Source organism: Nematolebias whitei, chromosome 1 (genome assembly GCF_014905685.2).
Source record: "Nematolebias whitei isolate Nwh7 chromosome 1, NemWhi1, whole genome shotgun sequence".
In the NCBI taxonomy this organism is placed as follows: Eukaryota; Metazoa; Chordata; class Actinopteri; order Cyprinodontiformes; family Rivulidae; genus Nematolebias; species Nematolebias whitei.
In genome coordinates, this window is record NC_056498.1 from 69,484,659 (window position 1) to 69,504,055 (window position 19,397).

At 39.2% G+C, this 19,397-nt stretch overlaps 1 protein-coding gene across 1 annotated transcript in view; it reads right to left on the bottom strand.

Annotated features, from left to right (window-relative positions):
* Positions 1-19,397, bottom strand: part of slc22a15 (solute carrier family 22 member 15) — a 50,660-nt gene continuing 31,263 nt past the window's right edge. Inside the window, exons 8-12 of the mRNA XM_037697988.1 lie at positions 15,866-15,951; positions 9,739-9,847; positions 9,589-9,661; positions 1,422-1,580; positions 1-56 (exon numbers count right to left, since the gene is read on the bottom strand). Of these exons, the coding sequence (XP_037553916.1) occupies positions 12-56; positions 1,422-1,580; positions 9,589-9,661; positions 9,739-9,847; positions 15,866-15,951 (472 nt within the window). The 3' untranslated portion in view covers positions 1-11. The remainder of the gene's footprint in view (positions 57-1,421; positions 1,581-9,588; positions 9,662-9,738; positions 9,848-15,865; positions 15,952-19,397) is intronic.

Genomic DNA, 19,397 nt, shown 5'->3' on the forward strand with positions numbered 1-19,397 from the left:
GGCAGCAAGCTTCACTTATAGTTGGACTTCCATTTGTTATCGTCATACAGCAAAGCCTAGAGGCAAAAAACAAGAAAAAACAGAAAGATCAGGTTACAGAAACTTAAAGTGCATTAAGTTTTGCTGTTATTGGTGATTAAACGATCAGCTTATAAATATTGAGAATTGGTTTTAGAAAAGAAGTTTAAAGCGTTTGTTTAAGATGGACAATTCTTTTTTTGCATATGACCTGAAAATCTCAACATCTTTTCCTTGTCCAGTTACAAAACCAAACCAGTACTGAGTTTAAAACCTAATTTTAGAAAAACAGGGATATTGTGTTAAAAAAATGCAATTAGTTGCAAATCTCATGAACCCATACTCTAATCACAATGCACCAGAAATATCTAAAAAAAACCATGTACAATGAAAAATATATTTTTTGAATTTTATATTGGAAACATCTAAAATAAGTTGGAACAGGGGCCACAAAAGTCACTCATGAACAGTACAGAAAACAACACGGAGAGCATTTCGCAAAAAAATAGCTAATTAAATTTGCAATTGCCTCCAATGGTATGGGGGTGCATTAGTGCTCATGGCAAAAGCAATTTTCATCTTGAAAAGCATCACCATTGCAGAAAATTATTAATAGATTTTAGAACAACATAGCCTCTAATCCACATGTTTTAAAGGGAAGGCATTTGTTGTATACAACAATTCTGAACAGTATAGTGCATCCATTAAAACAGCTGCTTCATAGCAGGAGTCCAGGTGTTGAGCTGGCCTGCATGCAGTTTGGAGCATCATGAAACAATAAACCAAACTGTGAAGACCCAATAAAGAAGAATGGGATAACATTCACCTCCAGTATCTTCAACAGCTGGTCTCCTCACATCCTAGCACTTTACACGTTGTTAAAAGAGGAGGGGGTGATTTAGTGGTTTATCCATTCTTCTTTAAGATGTTTTGCTGACATCAAATCCAAAATTATTATCTTCTCTTAACTGCTCAGTTTTGAGTTTGAACATGGGGAATATGGGTTTAACGAGATTTGCAAATAAATAAATTTTTATTATTTTTATTTTACATTTTCCAACACACCAACATCTTTAGAACTAGAGTTGTATTTTAAAAAGTGTAAATGCAACAACAGAGTTTACCTGTTGATAAAAAGCTAGGTGTTCTCATTTTGCAGTGGACAGATACTTTTATCATTAAAATCCGTCAACAAGAAGTTTTAAAATGTGTTAAATATAAAGTGGATCATTAAGGTTTATATGCAGAACCCAAACAGAAAACAAAATGGGATGAAACCCAAAACATTATCTTTATATTCTTTATATGAATATCAGAAGAAAACATGTGGTGCCAAAGGTCATTTAGCTACTCCTGATTTTTTCTAGTATATTAACAGTTTTCTTGCTGTAGCATAATATCACCTTGCTCTCCAGAACACGGCTGTGGATCGGGCTGCTGAGGTCCTCCAAAGTTTCTGCTGCAGGTCTGTTGAGGGTTTCAGGCAGCAGGAGACCCAAACATCCAGCAGACAGGCCGCTCAGACAGAACACAGTGAAGGGCATAGAGGTGTGGAGGGCTCGCTGGAAAGAGACAATGACTGATCAGTACCCATTTTAACTGACACAAAGTCTGGTCCATTGGGGTGAATGGACTCTACACTCATGGGATAAAGAAATTCCACTCAAGAACTTAAATGGGTTCTTGAGTTTTACATTTCAGGACATAAAAAATGATCTGGGCATTACCAGTTAGTGAAAAATCTTTTTCTGTGTAGAATTAATTTGCAATACTTAGGAATTTACCTTTACCCTCCCCAGATCCACGGCCAACAACAGCCGATTCTCTAACGTCATTGCTGATGTTTTTCCATCTTGGCATGGTGTTAATACCAGGGGTGGAAGTAATGAATTACAAATACATTACTGTAAGTCGATTTTTCGGGTACTTGTACTTTAATAAGTATTTCTTTCAAGTGTGTAATTTTACTCATACTTATGTACAATTTAGACCATGTAATCTACTTCGCTACGTTTAAAATCAGAAGTTTCCACTAAGTACGGCCACAATTTGAATTAATATTCAAAACGTTCATCTGCGTCTTGGTAGCCAATTAAGCTCTCAGATCGCGAACGTGCCAATTACCTGTGACGTAAGCAAAGAACAACTCCGTAGAGTAGAGAGTCATTTATGGACTGAAGATTTGGAGAAAAAGCCAAAACGGAGACAGAGGACAAAGTGTCAACAGAGAAAATGACGAGGTAAAGGCTGAAGACGAGTGCCTGTGGCCGTACCTGGAAGAATGTTTCATGTACAGAGTGAAAAGGAGACAGAGTCCAGATGCAAACTTTGTTTGATCTCTATGTGATGGCAGCTTACAAGCCTAGAGTTTCTAATCTCAAACAACACATTGTGGTATACAAGGTTTTACAGCTACCTGTATAATATTCTTGTTTTATTGTTTGTATGTGTGGGTTATTAGTTTGGCTAAGTATGCAAAGATCTTAGATGTCACTTCCATCGCTTTGCCTGGTACTAAAATAAGACTAGACTAGCTTAGCAAGTTCAAGACTTCCTGGACTGACAAAGCAAATGTAATGTAGGCTGGTAAGGCCAGATTTTTTCAAAGACTCGTATGATCCCATTTCTGTGTATTGTTATGTTTGAACACATGTATAAATGAGTATACTTAAATAACATGTCAGTCATCCACCTAAAAGTTGTCAGTTATCGATAGTCTGTCCTCAATACCAAATAATCCTTGTGAATAAGCTGATTTAAGGTTGCATGTTCAGGAATGTTCATTGAAATGAAAATAAAACTGTTTTCTCCTTACAGCCTTGACATAAATTAAACATCTTGAAACAACGAAGCATGAGAATGAGGATCAGCAAAGAGAGTCATCTGATGAAGATTTCTTCTCCAGACCTATCTCCAGAAGGTTCAGAGCTTGATTATTATCTTACTTGTGCTACAGACACTATGGAGCTCCTGCACTCCTGCTCAGCCTTTAAGAAGCTCTCTCTCAAGCTGAATGGCCTCTGCTGCATGTGAACGACTTTTGGTCTACTCTTCACAGGCAAACGAAGCTAGATAGACCTGTTAAAGTCCATGCTCAATAATCCAGGTATACAATCCAACAATTTCCAGTCAGGTCATCTGAACAGTTTTTTTTTTTTTTTTTTGTGCTGAAACGTTTCACCTTCCATCCAGAAGGCTTCACCAGTCAAGGAAACACAACAAAACTGATTATTCTCCCAACAGCTTACTGTTGGGGGAAGGTTTGTCCCACGGAGTAAGCTGTTGGGAAAGAATCAGTTTTGTTGTGCGTTTCCTTGCCTGATGAAGCCTTCTGGATCAAAGGTGAAACGTTTCAGCACAAAAAAAAAAGAAACTGTCCAGATGACTTGACTGAAAAATGTTAGAAGGGTGTACTTAGTTTTTCCACACAGCATTTCTAATTTGGCTTTTTGTTTAATGAATGATGCTTTGGTGGAATCAGTTGTGTTTTTGTCCACTTGGTTAGATTTAAACAATTTTAGCCCTGGTAAAGATCAGATTACAGCTATTTTTGTACTGATACATTAAATCCTAGAATGGACAGATGGCGGACTTTATTTCATGACTGTCTGTAGTTAATTGAAACTGAAAAGGTATTTTTATTTTATGCAACTTTCTCCTACACTAATGTATTTATTTTAGTTATATTGTCAAGTATTTAAGAAGTTAACCTGTTTGAAATCTGTACATCTACCTCAGATGTCTACTCATTACAAAAACAACTGTCTCTTAAATTTTACTGTACAATTATATATACATTTTTCCCACGTTTACAAGGACATATGAATGTTTCAGGAATACAATTTATGTCTTGTTCTTTTGATTATTCTGTTTTTTCCCCTTAATAAAGCACTTTATTTTTTTCCTTCTATAAATCAAGTAAATAAAATTAAAAAGTGTACATATCTGTTACATTAAATGCGCAAACAAAATTTTTACGACCACAGGAAACTTATTTTGGTCTGGAGGCAAAGTTAGCGTTTTGGTTACTGGTAAATAATTTTGCTCAAAACTTTTCAAGTTGAAAATGTTTTTGTTATTTTATCAGTTGCTGTTTAGCTGAAGTGATCCGCAGTCACCACTAGGGGGTCCCTACACTTTCAGATTTAATTACAAACGCTGCTCATGTTCAAAAGAAAAGTCCCAAAGTTCACATCAGGTCATCTTGGGGATTTCAAACCTCTGTGCTTTATCCAACCTCTTTCTTTAAATTTCCCAAATAATCCTGTGTGTGTGAACTAAGTCGCATGAAGACGGCCGTTATTTTTACGCCAGACGCCCTTCCTGACACAACCACGGCCCACCAAGCCACCACAGCCCTCTGTGTGGAGCAGGGAGCTGATATCTAGGACACCCGGAGGAGCAGATGGTGGGGGTTAAGAGCCTTGCTCAAGGGCCCAGAGTGGGACAAATGAGGGTGGGGGCGGGCAGGTGGGGGTGCTTCACCTACCCAACCCACATTTTTGATGTTGTTGGTACCGGGGCTTGAACCGACGATCTTCCGATCACAGGCACATCTTCTCTAACCTCTGCGCCACCACTCCCTATATACACACGTGTATATATATATACACGCACGGACGCACACACACAGTATTTCTTGAAGGTTTAACACTCCCCATGTTCTATCTACAGTTGTTTTTTAAATGAAGAAACATGAGTAAGCTTCTAACTATTAATCTTGAAACTTTAAATTTAACAACTAACCCCCCCCCCCCCCCCACACACACACACACACACACACACACACCATGGAGCATGGAGGTGACGAGGTGCAGCTCAAGTTGTGCAGTTTTCAGTTTAAATCTGAGCATTCCTACTTTATTATTAAGCAAACGGCCCCATTTCAACTCACTGACACTTTAAAGTGTCTCTTTACAACAACCCCCCCCACCCCAAAAAACAAAATAGTTGCAAATTTTAAACAAGTTTTTTTTTTTGTACAAATTGGGAATTTTTTTTAAACGAACAATTTTTAGAATAAAAAAACCCTTCCTACAAATTGCATCTAGTAAAATGAGTTAGAAAGGAAGTCCATCTGCTGAATATATACTTCTTAAGAAATTTAATTTGAGCTACAAAAGGAAGTAAAAAAGTCACTCTTACAGCAGGAACATCACATATTTAAGTTTTAAAATAATACTTTTCATTTACCGGCAACGTTGACACATTTACGAAAAAAAAAAAAAAAGGCCAAGCTTTTATTCAAGAAATGTATATCACTCCTCCATTCATGCTAGAGTTTTAAACAAAGATCATTTCATCTCGACAAATGACGAAGCAGTAGCTGTTTTGACCAAATCTTTTTATGTAATGCGTAATTTAATGTGATCTCATAATGTGCGTTGAGGATGACCCTCAGCTAGCACCACATCATATTTTAGCCCAATACCTGCAAAACTGACTGAACTAGAATCATTTATGTATTTCCTAAGGCCAATTGACATGACGTGACCTGCCAATCAATCCAGTAGGCTGGTCAGCAACTGAAACATGTTTACCTGCAGGAAATGCAGCTCTTTTCCGCTGACAACATTGTCGGGATTTTGCATTATGAATGCTTTGCGGTAGAGCTGGGCAATATGGGCCAAAATTTATATCTTGATATTTTAAGATAAATTGTGATATACGATATCTATCTCAGGCAGCACGGTGGCGCAACTGGTAGAGCTGCTGCCTCTCAGCGAGCAGGTCCCTGGTTCAAACCCTGGTCCAGGGGCCTTTCTGGGTGGAATTTGCATGTTCTCTCCGTGCATGCGTGGGTTTTCTCCGGGTGCTCCGGTTTCCTCCCACAGACCAAAAACATGCATGTTAGGCTGATTGGTAACTCTAAATTGTCCCTAGGTGTGAGTGAGAGAGTGAATGGTTGTTTGTCTCGTTTGTCTCTATGTGTCCCTGTGATGGACTTGCGACCTGTCCAGGGTGTACCCCGCCCCTCGCACAGTGATTGCTGGACATGGGCACCAGCGACCCCCGTGACCCAAAATGGAATAAGCGGGTAAAGATAATGGATGGATGGATGGATATCTATCTCAATGTTTTTTTTCTTTCCATAAAGTAATACAAATATATATTTTTTAGTCAAAGTTTTGTCCCAGTTGTCACAGCCACATTTATTAACAACAGCTGTAACTGTACAAAATAAATGACTAAAAAATTAATTATTTACATATATTAAATAGTTTATTTTTAGACATATATTTACATATATAAAATAATAATCCTCTTCAGCTGGGGGCAGCTGTGGTTGAGAGGCTAGCGCAGTTGTCCGCCACTGAGAGAGTTGGGGGTTTGATTCCACCAGCAGTCATGTGTTCCTGGGCAAGACACTGAACCCGTCATTGCCTCTGATGTGTGTCCCATCGGTGTATGAATGTGATAAAGCTCTGATTATTCTTTGTAGAGATCTAGTAGATTGTATGAGTGGGTAAATGAGGGCACGGATTGTGTAGTAAAGAGCTTTGAGCATCTTGATAAGATAGAAAAGCGCTTTATAAGTACAGTCCATTCATCTGCGCCATCTTCATGTTGGTAAGCGTGTGTGAACTGCGGTAGTGAGCCCCCACTTGGAACCTTAAAGCTGCAGGTCCGACAGACCCGTCTCCTTCCTTGAAATAAACCACGGTTCAGAGCTCATTTAGCCGTGCTGTGCCTTTTAGAGGAACACAGCGAGGAAGTGTGACATTAATAAATCAGCAGTTTATCATAAGACACGGTCCCGTCTCAGCTGTGGAACAAGACGGCTAAAGCATTAGCCGTCTTGTTAGCCGCTAAGGATTGTATCTTTAGCGATATGATAAACTGCTGTAAACAACGTGTAAAGTACATGTTGTTTTGGGCAAATATGCAAAAAATATTCACACGTAATTAACGCATAAACTACGTGTTATAGTGTAAACAATGTGCACTTTACGCACCATTTACCTGTTATTTTAAGGAGTAAAGTTGCCTGTTTATGTCCTCTATGAGCAACTTCACTTACTGGCAGTTTGAGTCAGGTCTCTTCTCATTGGCTGTTTCAGATCCAGGGCTGAAACACTTTGGCAAAGAGAGGAGGTGCCTCCTACCCTTGAATGCTTAAATAACCCGCTGTCTTATCTGCTTAATTTATTTATTAACACCAACTGATACAGTAATGACAGACAAGCCTTTATTTCAAATTCTCATTGTTTACAGAATGGTTTGTCATATTGTGGAAAAACACCTTCCAATAACTAGTAACATAGTAATACGCAATGGTGGGCACAGTTCCGTTAATTTGCCAATAGCAGAACTAACTTTCTGTTTAGTGGAACAGCATTTTCACAAACTTAGAAAATCTTTAGCAGAATTAGAATCCGCAAAATTTAAATCCAGCAAATTCAAGTCCGCATTTTTTAATGACAGTTTTCCACAGTAAAAGTGTACTGGAGAATGGTGATTTACACAGAGTGCTGCTATAAAAAAGTGATTATATTTAATATAATAATATTTAATATAATATATTATAATAATATTTTTTTAAGTTCAATCAAGTTCATAGGTGCCTCTGTGTTCACAGTAATTGTGTAAAAAAATGTGTAATTTTTTCCATTCAACATTGAGCCTCAAGGACTCATTTACAAGAGAGTCCTGTGTAAAGTTGGAAATGCCTCCAACTCAGAAGTGTACCTCCGGCAGAGCTGTGCCTCCAGTTCAGTTAATTCAACATTGACAACATATGCACTCCCCATTGCTCAAATGTGACAAACACGATGTTAAACCCAATACTTAGGAGTGTCACTGACTCGCATTCTCTTAAATTCCTAATTTTGCTGCATCTAGACATTTTAAGGTGAAGAGAAACTGATTGCATCTAGTTTACTTATTTAAACAGAGGTGTATCAGAGAAGTGTCTCGTGCACTTGTGCACTCTGTTCCCCCTTTTTAGGACGCACGAAGGAGTGCAGAAACATGAGTGCATACAGTTAGATAAATCTGAATATTTCAGTGTGCATGCACTTTTCTTATTTTGTCCCTACATCGACCTTCAGTATGAAAGTTGCACACTTTTTCAAACATGAGACCCAAGGTTTATCTCAGATTCATCTGATTAGACAGCTTTCAGTATAATTTAACAGGAGAAGAAATGAAATTTTAACATAATACAATAAACTTTTTCAAGTAGCAATAAGTGGCTGGAAAAAAGGAAATTGAGTATATAACGAACAGCTGGAAGACAAACTAACACTAATTAGGTCAATTGAAAACATGATTGGGTATAAAAAGAGCTTCTCAGAGTGTCAGTGTCTCTCAGAAGCCAAGATGGTAAGAGGATCATCAATTCCACCATTGTTGTGCAGAAAGATAGTGCAGCAATACCAGAATGGTGTTACCCAGCGTAAAATAGCAAAGACTTTTAAGTTATCATCATCAATCATGCATAACATCATCAAAAGATTCAGAGAATCTGGAACAATCGCTGTGCGTAAGGGTCAAGGCCGTAAAACTCTACTGGATGCTCATGATCTCCGGGCCCTTAAACATCACTGCACCTCAAACAGGAATGCCACTGTCAAGGAAATAACAGAATGGGCTCAGGAATACTTCCAGAAAGCATTGTCAGTGAACACAATCCACCGTGCCATCCGCCGTTGCCAGCTGAAACTCTACAGTGCAAAGAGGAAGCCATTTCTAAGCAAGCTCCACAAGCTCAGACGTTTGCACTGGGCCAGGGGTCATTTAAAATGGAGTGTGGCAAAATGGAAGACTGTCAGATGAGTCACGATTTTAAGTTCTTTATGGAACACTGGGACGCCATGTCATCCGGACCAGAGAGGACAAGGATAGCCCAAGTTGTTATCAACGCTCCGTTCAGAAGCCTGCATCACTGATGGTATGGGGTTGCATGAGCGCTTGTGGCATGGGCAGCTTGCATGTCTGGAAAGGCACCATTAATGCAGAGAACTATGTTCAGGTTCTAGAACAACATATGCTCTCATCTAGACGTCATCTCTTTCAGGGAAGACCCTGCATTTTTCAACACGATAATGCCAGACCACATTCTGCAGCAATCACAACATCATGGCTACATAGGAGAAGGATCCGGGTACTGAAATGGCCAGCCTGCAGTCCAGATCTTTCACCTATAGAGAACATTTGGTGCATCATAAAGAGGAAGGTGCGACAAAGAAGGCCCAAGACGATTGAACAGTTAGAGGCCTGTATTAGACATGAATGGGAGAGCATTCCTATTTCTAAACTTGAGAAACTGGTCTCCTCTGTCCCCAGACGTCTGTTGAGTGTTGTAAGAAGAAGGGGGGATGCCACACAGTGGTAAAAATGGACTTGTCCCAACTTTTTGGGGATTTGTTGACGCCATGAAATTTGGAAACAACAGATTTTTCCCTTAAAATGATACATTCTCTCAGTTTAAACTTTTGATCTGTGATTTGTGTTCTATTCTGAATAAAATATTAGATGTTGGCACCTCCACATCATTGCATTCAGTTGTTATTCACAATTTGTTTAGTGTCCCAACTTTTTTGGAATCTGGTTTGTACAAAAACTCACCATGGAAGGAACAAATGGTGCAAGGATTCCTCCAACTCTGCATGACATGGAGCAAACTCCCAGCCCAGCGTTTCTGCAACACAAACAACCGTTTCATTTTTCACTCCATCACAACGGAGCTTTGCGTGTAACTCTGCACATTCATGTCACCTGATCACGGTTGGGTAGAGTTCAGACGTGTAAACGTAGGCGATGTTGAACGCCGCGCTGACCATTAATTTTCCTATGAGAGCCAAAGATGTGATGTTCAGCAAAGTTCCTGCTGGCAAAAAGAAAAAATGACAAGTTTATTTTTCTCAGAAATGAACATTGAGGGGAAATTACAAAAGACAAAACAACACAACACATGGACCAAATGTTGGAGAGCTGGTAATCACGAGTATAAAGAAAAATCAGAATTTTATCATCTTCCTAAATTATTTAAATCCAACCTCAAGTTAACAAAAACTCACAGCAGATTCTAAAATACCTTTATTAAACAAACAAATCAATAACTGAAACTTTGTGAAAAACTGACCCCTTATTGCTTCCACAGGATTTGAGGTTCAGTAGAAGCCAGATGCAGCTAATCAAAGTAAATTGATGAACTGATCATTAGTTCAGTTTATTTATTTAGCGCCAAGTCACAACAGCCATAACCTCAGGGCACTGTACAGAAAAAGTCACATACATTATAAAAGCCAATTGGTAAAAGTTAACTATCTAAGGAAGCAGCATATTGTGCTGAATCTTCACTTAGTCACAGTCTCTCATCCTGAGCACATTGGCAACAGTGGAAAGGAAAAACTCCAACTGGAAGTTGGTTCCACAAGAGAGGAGCCTGATAACTGGAAGATCTGCCTCCCTTTCTACTTTTGGAAACTCTAGGAACCACAAGTAAGCCTGCAGTCTGAGAGCAAAGTGTTCTGTTAGGAATGTATGAAACAATAATTCAATTCAATTCAGTTCAGTTTGTTTATAAAGCGCCCAGTCACAACGTGTCATCTCAGGGCATTGAACAGAAACGTTCACATACATTATAAATGACAAATAGAAAAGTGTTCAATCTAAGGAAGGAAGCAAGAGATTAAGATCTGTAATATAAGATGGAGCTAGGTTGTTGAGAGCTTTGTAGGTTAGAAGTAAGATTTTGAATTATATTCTGAATTTGACAAGAAGCCAATGAAGAGAAGTTAAAACTGGAGAAATACGATCTCTCCTATCAGAAATAGGAGAGGAACGATGGTTTGAGAGAGGAGTAAAGGAGGCCATCTTTGTGAAAAGAAATCGTCCATCATTAAACAGGGGTGGAGGCCTCCGGGTTCAACTGTCCCCCTCTTACAATGCTGTGATTGCTAGTATCACTCAGCCCCCTGAGAATAGTAAACAGCCACCAGTGTGCTAATGATACATCGTTAGGCTGATGGTCCTTCTTGACCATGTGAGCAGCTGGTTTTGGTTGTCAGCAGCAAAACTGGTTGATCCACACTGAGAAGGTGCTATTTATAAGACTGAGCTGAATACAGCACCTCAGACTGAGGAAGTCTTTCAGATGAAAGACGAAACGTTTCTACATTGTTTTTTTTTTTTTTTTAATGTCCAGAGGACCAGATTTAACTTTTTTTTAGCTCTTTCCTATCAACTCTCATTAAAACTCTAGCAGCAGCATTTTGGATCAACTGAAGACTTTTTAAATATTTTTGTGACACCCAGACAATAAACAATTGCAATAGACCAGCCTAGATGTGATAGTGCTGCATTTGCTACAGTTGATCACAATAATACAGAGGCATGAATATGATATTGGGATTATAGGAACGACTCTAAAATGGTTTAAAGCATACTTATTTCATAGATTCCAGTTTGTAATTGCAAATAATGAATCTTCTTAATACATCAAAGTTAGGTCATGGAGTTCCTCAAGGTTCAGTGGTTGGACCAATGCTCTACTTTATAAATGCTTCCATTAGGTTAAAGTTAAAAGTTATTAAACAGCATGGGATAAATAATGAATCCAATCTGTTACTTAGACTACAAGCATATCTTAAAGACATAAAAACCTGGATGACCCTTAATTTTCTGCTTTTAAACTCAGATGAGACAAACCAGCCACTAGAGAGCACAAGCCAGTGTATCTCTTGTGCCGGTCCCAAGCCCGGGTAAATGTTGAGGGTTGTGTCAGGAAGAGCACCTGATACAAAACTATGAGAGTTCAACAAAGTGAAACCATACCAGATTGATCAAGGTCCGGGTTAAAAATGACCATCACCGGTGCTGTTGACAAACAGGGTACTGGTAGAAATTGTGCTACTGTTAGTCGAACACAACAAGGAAGAAAACTTATCAGAGACAGAGGGAGAAGAGGAAAGACAAGAATGTAGGACTGAGGGTTGCAATTCTAAATGTGGAGACAATGACAGGCAAAGGTAGAGAGCTGGCTGACATGATGCAGAGAAGGAAGGCAGATGTTTTATGTGTCCAAGAGACCAAGTAGAAGGGCAGCAAGGCTCAGAGCATTGGAGCAGGAGCAGGTAACCATTTTACCATGGTGTGGATATAAAGAGAAATGGAGTAGGGGTGGTCCTGATCTGCAGATATAATGGAAAATGCACAAAGAATTTCTAATGATGCAGCTTTCAAGTTAAAAGTGATCGATCTGGCTGTTGGAGGAAACAGCTTTGAGACAGCAACAGTGTGTTATGACGTTTTTCTGGATCTCTAAGAGAACTTTAGCTCACAGGAAACGCCGAACATAATGATGAGTGACTTTTGGTCGACTACCGGTACATTTTATTTTAAATTTTTTGCTGTGTTAAAGGCATTTTTAAGAAGAAAAAAAAAATGACTGGCTGTTTCCCTCCCTCTGGGTCACGAGGCTTCTCTGAGCAGATGTTGTCAAAATGTATTTTGAAAGCAGTCATGTCTGGTAGGGCTGGGCGAAATGGCCTAAAATCAATATCACAATATATTGAGCAGTTCACCTCGATAACGATAAATGGATGATAACTGCAACCCCCCACCCCTGAAAATAATGTGATAGGCCGGCATAAATAATTCTCAGCCAGTTATATTGATGACATAATTCCATTTTTATTGCCACTTGAATGAACTTTAAAACTACAGCTTCTGCAAATAAATGAAGAAAATGTGTACTTTTAGTTGTTAATAGTTTTTGAACAAATAAGCACAACTGAACAAATTTAGAAGAATAAAATAATTAAATTTTTCTGTAAACACAAAGTATTAAAATTGGATTTGGTCAGTTGGGCCTTCAATGCAATTGATAACATTTCTTCGAAGAGAAGACAGGCTTTAGGCTAGCTGATTTGCCCTGTTGGCATGCACGCAGCCCTGGATATCATCCACTTGGAAGATTTGATGATGACGTGTCCATCTCTGCTGCCATTTGCAGATTTTAAGGACACATATATAATTGGATTTATGATAACTGGTTCCTGCTTTTTGGATTTGGCTGGTTCCTGATTTATCTACAATCAAGGATGTCGTTGGCAGCAAATTTGAACCCGATCAGGCTGCGCTTGGTTCTTGCCTCGTACACCCATACTCAAATGCTTTTGGCAGAATGGATCAGATTTTGGGGATTATTCTCAGGCACGGTCCATTTGGGTGGCCATGCAATTTGGACATTTCGGAACCAAGTGGACCAACACAGACTCGAGGTATATGGCATTAAAGTTCTGCCTGTCCCCAAAACAATTGTGTTTATCTGAATTCGGCTCCCTGACTGGCCTTGACAGGCCAAATTATCTCAATACGCCTGGAAGTTTTGTAAATCTGAAGCTCTGCCCCTCCTTTCCCTCCTACCGAGGAATTTTCACAGACTTTTCAGAGAGGTCCAATTGAATAAATATTCTGTCATCATTTCAGGACTCTTTGGATCCGTCCTTGGTCGTCCTCGGTTCTGAGCCATTTCTTGTTTACTCTGGTAATGGACGAACTATTGGATGAGGTCAGGCAGGAATCACCATGGACTATGATGTTTGCAGATTACATTGTAATCTGTGGTAAGAAAATGGAACTGGTGGAAGAGAACTTGGAGAAGTGCAGATATGCCTTTGAAAGGAGAGGAATGAAAGTCAGCCGTAGTAAGACAGAGTACATGTGTGTGAATGAGAGGGAGGCCGGTGGAGCAGTGAGGCTACAAGGAGCAGAGGTCACAAAGGTGCAGGATTTCAAGTACTTGGGGTCCACTGTCCAGAAAAATAGAGTGTGGTAAAGAGTTGAAAAAGAGAGTCCAGGCAGGATGGAGTGGATGGAGAAAAGTTTCAGGAGTGATTAGCAACAAGAGTGTCAGCAAAGGTAAAAAAAAAAAAGTTTACAAAACAGTGGTGAGACCAGCTATGTTGTATGGTCTGGAGACAGAGACACTGACATAAAAACAGCAGAAAGTACTGGAAGTGGCAGAAATTAAGATGTTGAGGTTCCGCTTAGGAGTGACAAGGATTAGGAATGAGATCACCAGAGGTACATTACAGGTTGAACAACTGGGAGATAAAGTTAGAGAGGCCAGATTGAGATGGTTTGGATATGTCCAGAGGAGGGACAGTGGGTATAATGGTAGAAGGATGTTAAGAAATGCAGCTGCCAGGAAAAAGACAAAGAGGAAGGCCAAAGAGAAGATATATGGATGCAGTTAGAGGACATGGAAGTAGTTGGGAGTGAGGACAGAGAATGCAGAAGACAGAGTGAGATGAGAAGGATGACTCGCTGTGGTGGCCCCTGAAGAGGGAAAAGCCGAAAGAAGAAGAACTCCATCAAGACTGAGGTTGTGGTTTTTGGACCCGAGAATCTTAGGAATAAATTGTGCTGCCTTTCACTTTCTCTGGGTGGTATTAATCTGGCCTCCAGTTATAAAGTTAAAAACCTTGGTGTTATTTTTGATCAAGATATGTCTTTTAACCCCCATATTAAAAATGTTACCAAAACCGCCTCCCTCCACCTGTGTAATTAGCTAATATTAGAAAACTCGTTATCTTCAAATTAAGCAGAAAAAGTGGTCCATGCATTTGTTATATCTAGGCTGGACTATTACAATGGTTTATTATCTGGGTGTCCAAAAATTTCTTTAAAAAAAGTGTTCAGTTGGTTCAAAATGCTGCTGTCACCGTTTAATGAGTTGATAGGATAGATATCTCACCAGTTTTAGCTTCTCTCCATTGGCTCCCTGTCAAACTCAGAATATAATTCAAAATCTTACTTCTAACATACAAAGCTGTCAACAACCTAGACCCATATTATATTACAGATATTATCGTTTCATATTTTCTTAACAGAACACTTTGCGCTCAGACTGCAGGTTTACTTTTAGTTCCTAGAGTTTCCAAAAAATAATGGGAGGAATATCTTTCAGTTATCAGGCTCCTCTCTTGTGGAACCAACTTCCAGTTTCTGCCATAAGGCTGACATATTGTCCAGTTTTAAGACTAGACTTAAGATTTTCCTTTTTGATAAATCCTATAGTTAGGGCCAGCTTGGTCTCCTGACCTATCCCTTAGTTATGCTGCTATAGGCTTAGACTACTGGAGTACAAATTGACCTTATTTCATCAAATGAACAAATAATTTGTATTTGTTTCCATTTTAACATGTGCTTTTTTTTTTTTTATCTTTCCTCCTATAGTGAGGACCTGCTCACCTCCATTCTGGACCTGCAATTCTGTGTCCCATTTCTCCTTCCTGTCCTCTCAAACCCAGCCGGTCGAAGCAGATGGCTGCTTGTCCTGAGCCTGGTTCTGCTGGAGGTTTTTTTCTATTATGAGGGAGTTTTTCCTTTCCACTGTTGCCTTTGTGCTAGCTCAGGACAGGAGACTGACGAAATGAAGACTCGGTACAATCTGCCGTCTTCCTTCTTTAGAGAACTTTACCAATTGGCATTTATAATGTATGTGAATGTTTTTGTTCAGTGTCATGAGATAACTTCTGTTCTGACTTGGCGCTATATAAATGAAATGAATTGAATAAATGTGTGGACCAGTTTTTCTGCATCATTTTTGGACAAGATGTTTCTAATTTTAGCGATATTACGACACTGCTGGTGAAATTAAACCCCCAAAGCTTGCAATGGAAGACAACTGCTCTAACCACTCAGCCACAGCTGCTCTTGTGTTTTTCCATTGTTAATCACTTCATGTCAGTTTTGCCCAATACTTTCACAAATTTCTTAGAAAATGATAAACTGTGACTTTTTGCAGATCTAACATACTGAATTCATACAGAACAATTTGTTTCCTTTTCAAAGTTTGTTTGTTGATCTGTACCAGCAGGTACCAGGGTCTCACCTGTGTTTTCAGGGATAAACATGGTGCAGAGGCAGGCGCAGCCGGCGAGACACAGAAAACTGGCCATGCTTTTCCTCCTCCCAGCCCTAAGTAGTGAGTTTCAAAAGAAAACATCTACATTTACATGAAAATCATTTATTTTCTTAAAATGTCCTGATCTATGTATTTGTGTCTTGCAAAAGCTAAACTGAGCTGTTTCAGAACCATCTTGATTAAATATGTGATTATTGGTTTATTTAAAAATGAATAAGAAAATAAATATTACTGAGACTAGGCCTGTCGCAATAAACAATAAATCAATTAATCGCATGATAAATGAAAATTATCAACCTCATTTTCATTTATCGGCTTTATCATTTATTCTTGTCTCTTTCTACTGAAGACACTGGATGACAAAAGGCTCAACTCTGGTGCTCTTCACTGACCCCTCCCTTTCTGTTTTTTCTCTTTTCTTTAAAATCTGTTTTAACGATACAAAATCGCATTTTTGGATCGTTAAAAGCAGCTAAGCTGAGAAGCTAAGCTACGAATTAAGCTTACGGGCCAACCTCGGGAAAAATCCTCCGTCTTGTCGAAGCTCCAAAATTCAGTTGAAACCTGTGCCTTCGCGTAAAAAGTTTTTTTCTCTCTGCAAAAAGAAGCTGAGATCTTGTTTACTGATTTTTTTTAAAGCTTTGTGTGAAAAATGCTATGCTAAAGAGCTCGAACCACACCAAGCGTCCACCATTTTGAGAAATGAAGAAACGGAAATAGAATACCCATGTCAAGGGGCCTCCCTCCCATTTTTCTTAGAGACACGCTGCTCGCTCCTCACTATCCATCCTCTGGTTCAAACAGTCTTATACTACAATCCAGTGGTCAAAAAAAGATACTACACTCAAAACAAATTACAGGTAACCAACATTTCTTCTTAAATTTGACAATTACTAATTATTGTTAAATTTCAAACAATTTTATTGTTCATCGCAATAATCTCTGAGACAATCGCCCAGCAAAATTTGTTATCGTGACAGGCCTAACTGAGACTGAATAAACAGAAGTTTGAAAACACAGCCTGACCCAGATCTTAAAAACATGATAATAAAAACAAACACAAAAATACTTCAACACATCTTTCTGTAAGTGTTCAGATGTGCGCCAAAAACTTTTTATTAACAGGATGTTATTGCTGACACATCCTCTTTGTCAGCAATTACCTCCCTTAACTTTTCATTCTTAAGTTGAGTGAATGTCTTATGGCCTTAGAGCAAATATTTAATTTTGTGATCATGGGTTGCTATCAAAAACCTAGCTCCATCTTATATTAGAGAACTTATTGTTCCATATTTTCCTAACAGAGCACTTCACTCTCAAACTGCAGGCTTGCTTGTGGTTCTTAGTTTCAAAAACACAGGTTGGCTTGAAACACAGCAATGAATGCTACTTAAGGGACAGATCTGGCTGGTAGGCCGCAGACAAACAAATTTTTCCGGATGGAAGACAAAACGTTTCTCCATCAAAGAAACTGGTCCAGATGGCATGATTTAACCTTTTTTGTTCTTAAATGAATTGTTAAAATTGAACAGTTTTCATTTTATATGATATTTATATCTTAAAATGTGATTCTTGACCTGCCATTGTGCATCTGTTCTTTCTTCCTGTTCCTCTCAAACCCAACCGGTTGAAGCAGATGGCCGCTTGTCCTGAGTCTAGTTCTGCCAAAAGGTTTCTTCCTCGTGAGGGAGTTTGTTCTTTCCACAGTTGCCTTAATGCTTGTTCAAGATGAGAGTTCTGCGATGGAGTTAAATTCAAAGCAGTCTGCTCCTCAGATACAGTAAATAGTGTTAACTTATATATTAAATATCTATAAATGTTAATGTTCAGTGCCCTGAGATGATTTCTGTTGTGACTTGATGCTATATATTAACTGAATTGAATTGAACAGACTCATATGTAAGCTCAGAAACTCTGTTTTGGTATTCTCTTTTAAGGGTGTTCACAAACGTACAAAACACTCTTGTTTGGATACCAGCTTCCCTCACCCCAAAAACATACAGAAAATTTTTGACTTTCACAAATCTTGATGCATCATAAGTAAAGCTGTGACATAAACCATGTGACATTGTAGGAATTCATATGTATGTACTAGCAGTAACATCACAACAAGTCGCTCGTGTGACGTCACTCTTCATCATTGGTACACACTTTTGCCCTCTAACCGGAACAGCTTTCTTGTTTATAAATACTTGGAACAACCTCCGACTCACAGTGTCAGTTTACAGCCAATAACAGTAACGTTAATGTAATGCCAAGCAAACCTGAACAGGCAATTTACAAGAACAAGCCATGTCCACACTCAAACATCAATAACAGTCTACAAATTTTGCATGCCAGTTACATCTAAAAAATGGAATAAAGTAGTCCCTCGCTACAGTGCGGTTCGACTTTTGCGGACTCACTCTTTTGTGGTTTTTCAAAGTAAGATTGTAATCGAGAAAAAAAATAATTGTACTGACACATGACTGTCAACTTTAATATTACGCATGTGATTGGGACAGTACGATATACAGTAAAAAGTAAAAAAAAAATAAAAAAAAACTTGGGACAGGTGTAGCCACTTTGTAGTTTTCTTTCAATAAGCCTACACCATTGCCATTCAGAAGTACTACATTTCCCAGAAGCCAACAGAGCCCCACCCAGAAGCAACAGTGCTTCCAGCTGTTGCTTTCTGCTGAAATGGAGGGAAAGTTTTGATCAGATTCGAAAAAGTTCGGTCCATATTCACAGTGACTTTGGCGCAGCGGATGCAGAGAGCCGCATGGAACCGACCAGGAACTGGATCAGATCTGGACCTGCAGACTCATCGGTGACTGAGTGCTGCTGGCCGGCCCATGAGGCCTTTTGAGTGAGGAGGCGCCGCCCGGAGGTCCCGCGTACTCTCTGGAGCCCGCTGGGACTTTTTTCATCTGGATTTGAACTCGATCGGGACCACCGTCTGGTCCCGTGCTGGCCAGCCAAAGGTCCGGCTCCCTCCAAAAACGTTTTGGTGCTCAAGAGCTGCAGACAGCCGACCAGAACTGGCAGGGTAGGTCTGCCGAGCTGGACCGGAACCGAGCCGCTGTATTCTGCAGAGATGGTGAGTAAAATTTTGCAGTACTGTGCAGTACATATACTGTACGCAAGTTGTTTAAATATCTTAGTGTATGAATAATGGCATATATCTTAGATCTTTTAGTGTATTGTTTAGCCTATATTTTAGATTCTTATGTAGCATTTCTTACTTTATAGTTTTGCTATTTTTGGGTGTGACTGAGACCTTGAGTATTGAATTTCATTCCACCTCATGTATCACATGTGATGCGAATGACAATAAAGAAACTTGAACTTGAACATGAAAATTACTTTGATTTAAGAATTTCGAACATTGTGGGCTTTGTTGTTGCAGGGTAGATCTGCAGAACCGGAACTGAGCCCGACCGACCGACCTGTTGTTCTGTAGAGCTGGTGAGTAAAATTTTGCAGTACTGTACAGTACATACAAGTATGTTGTTAA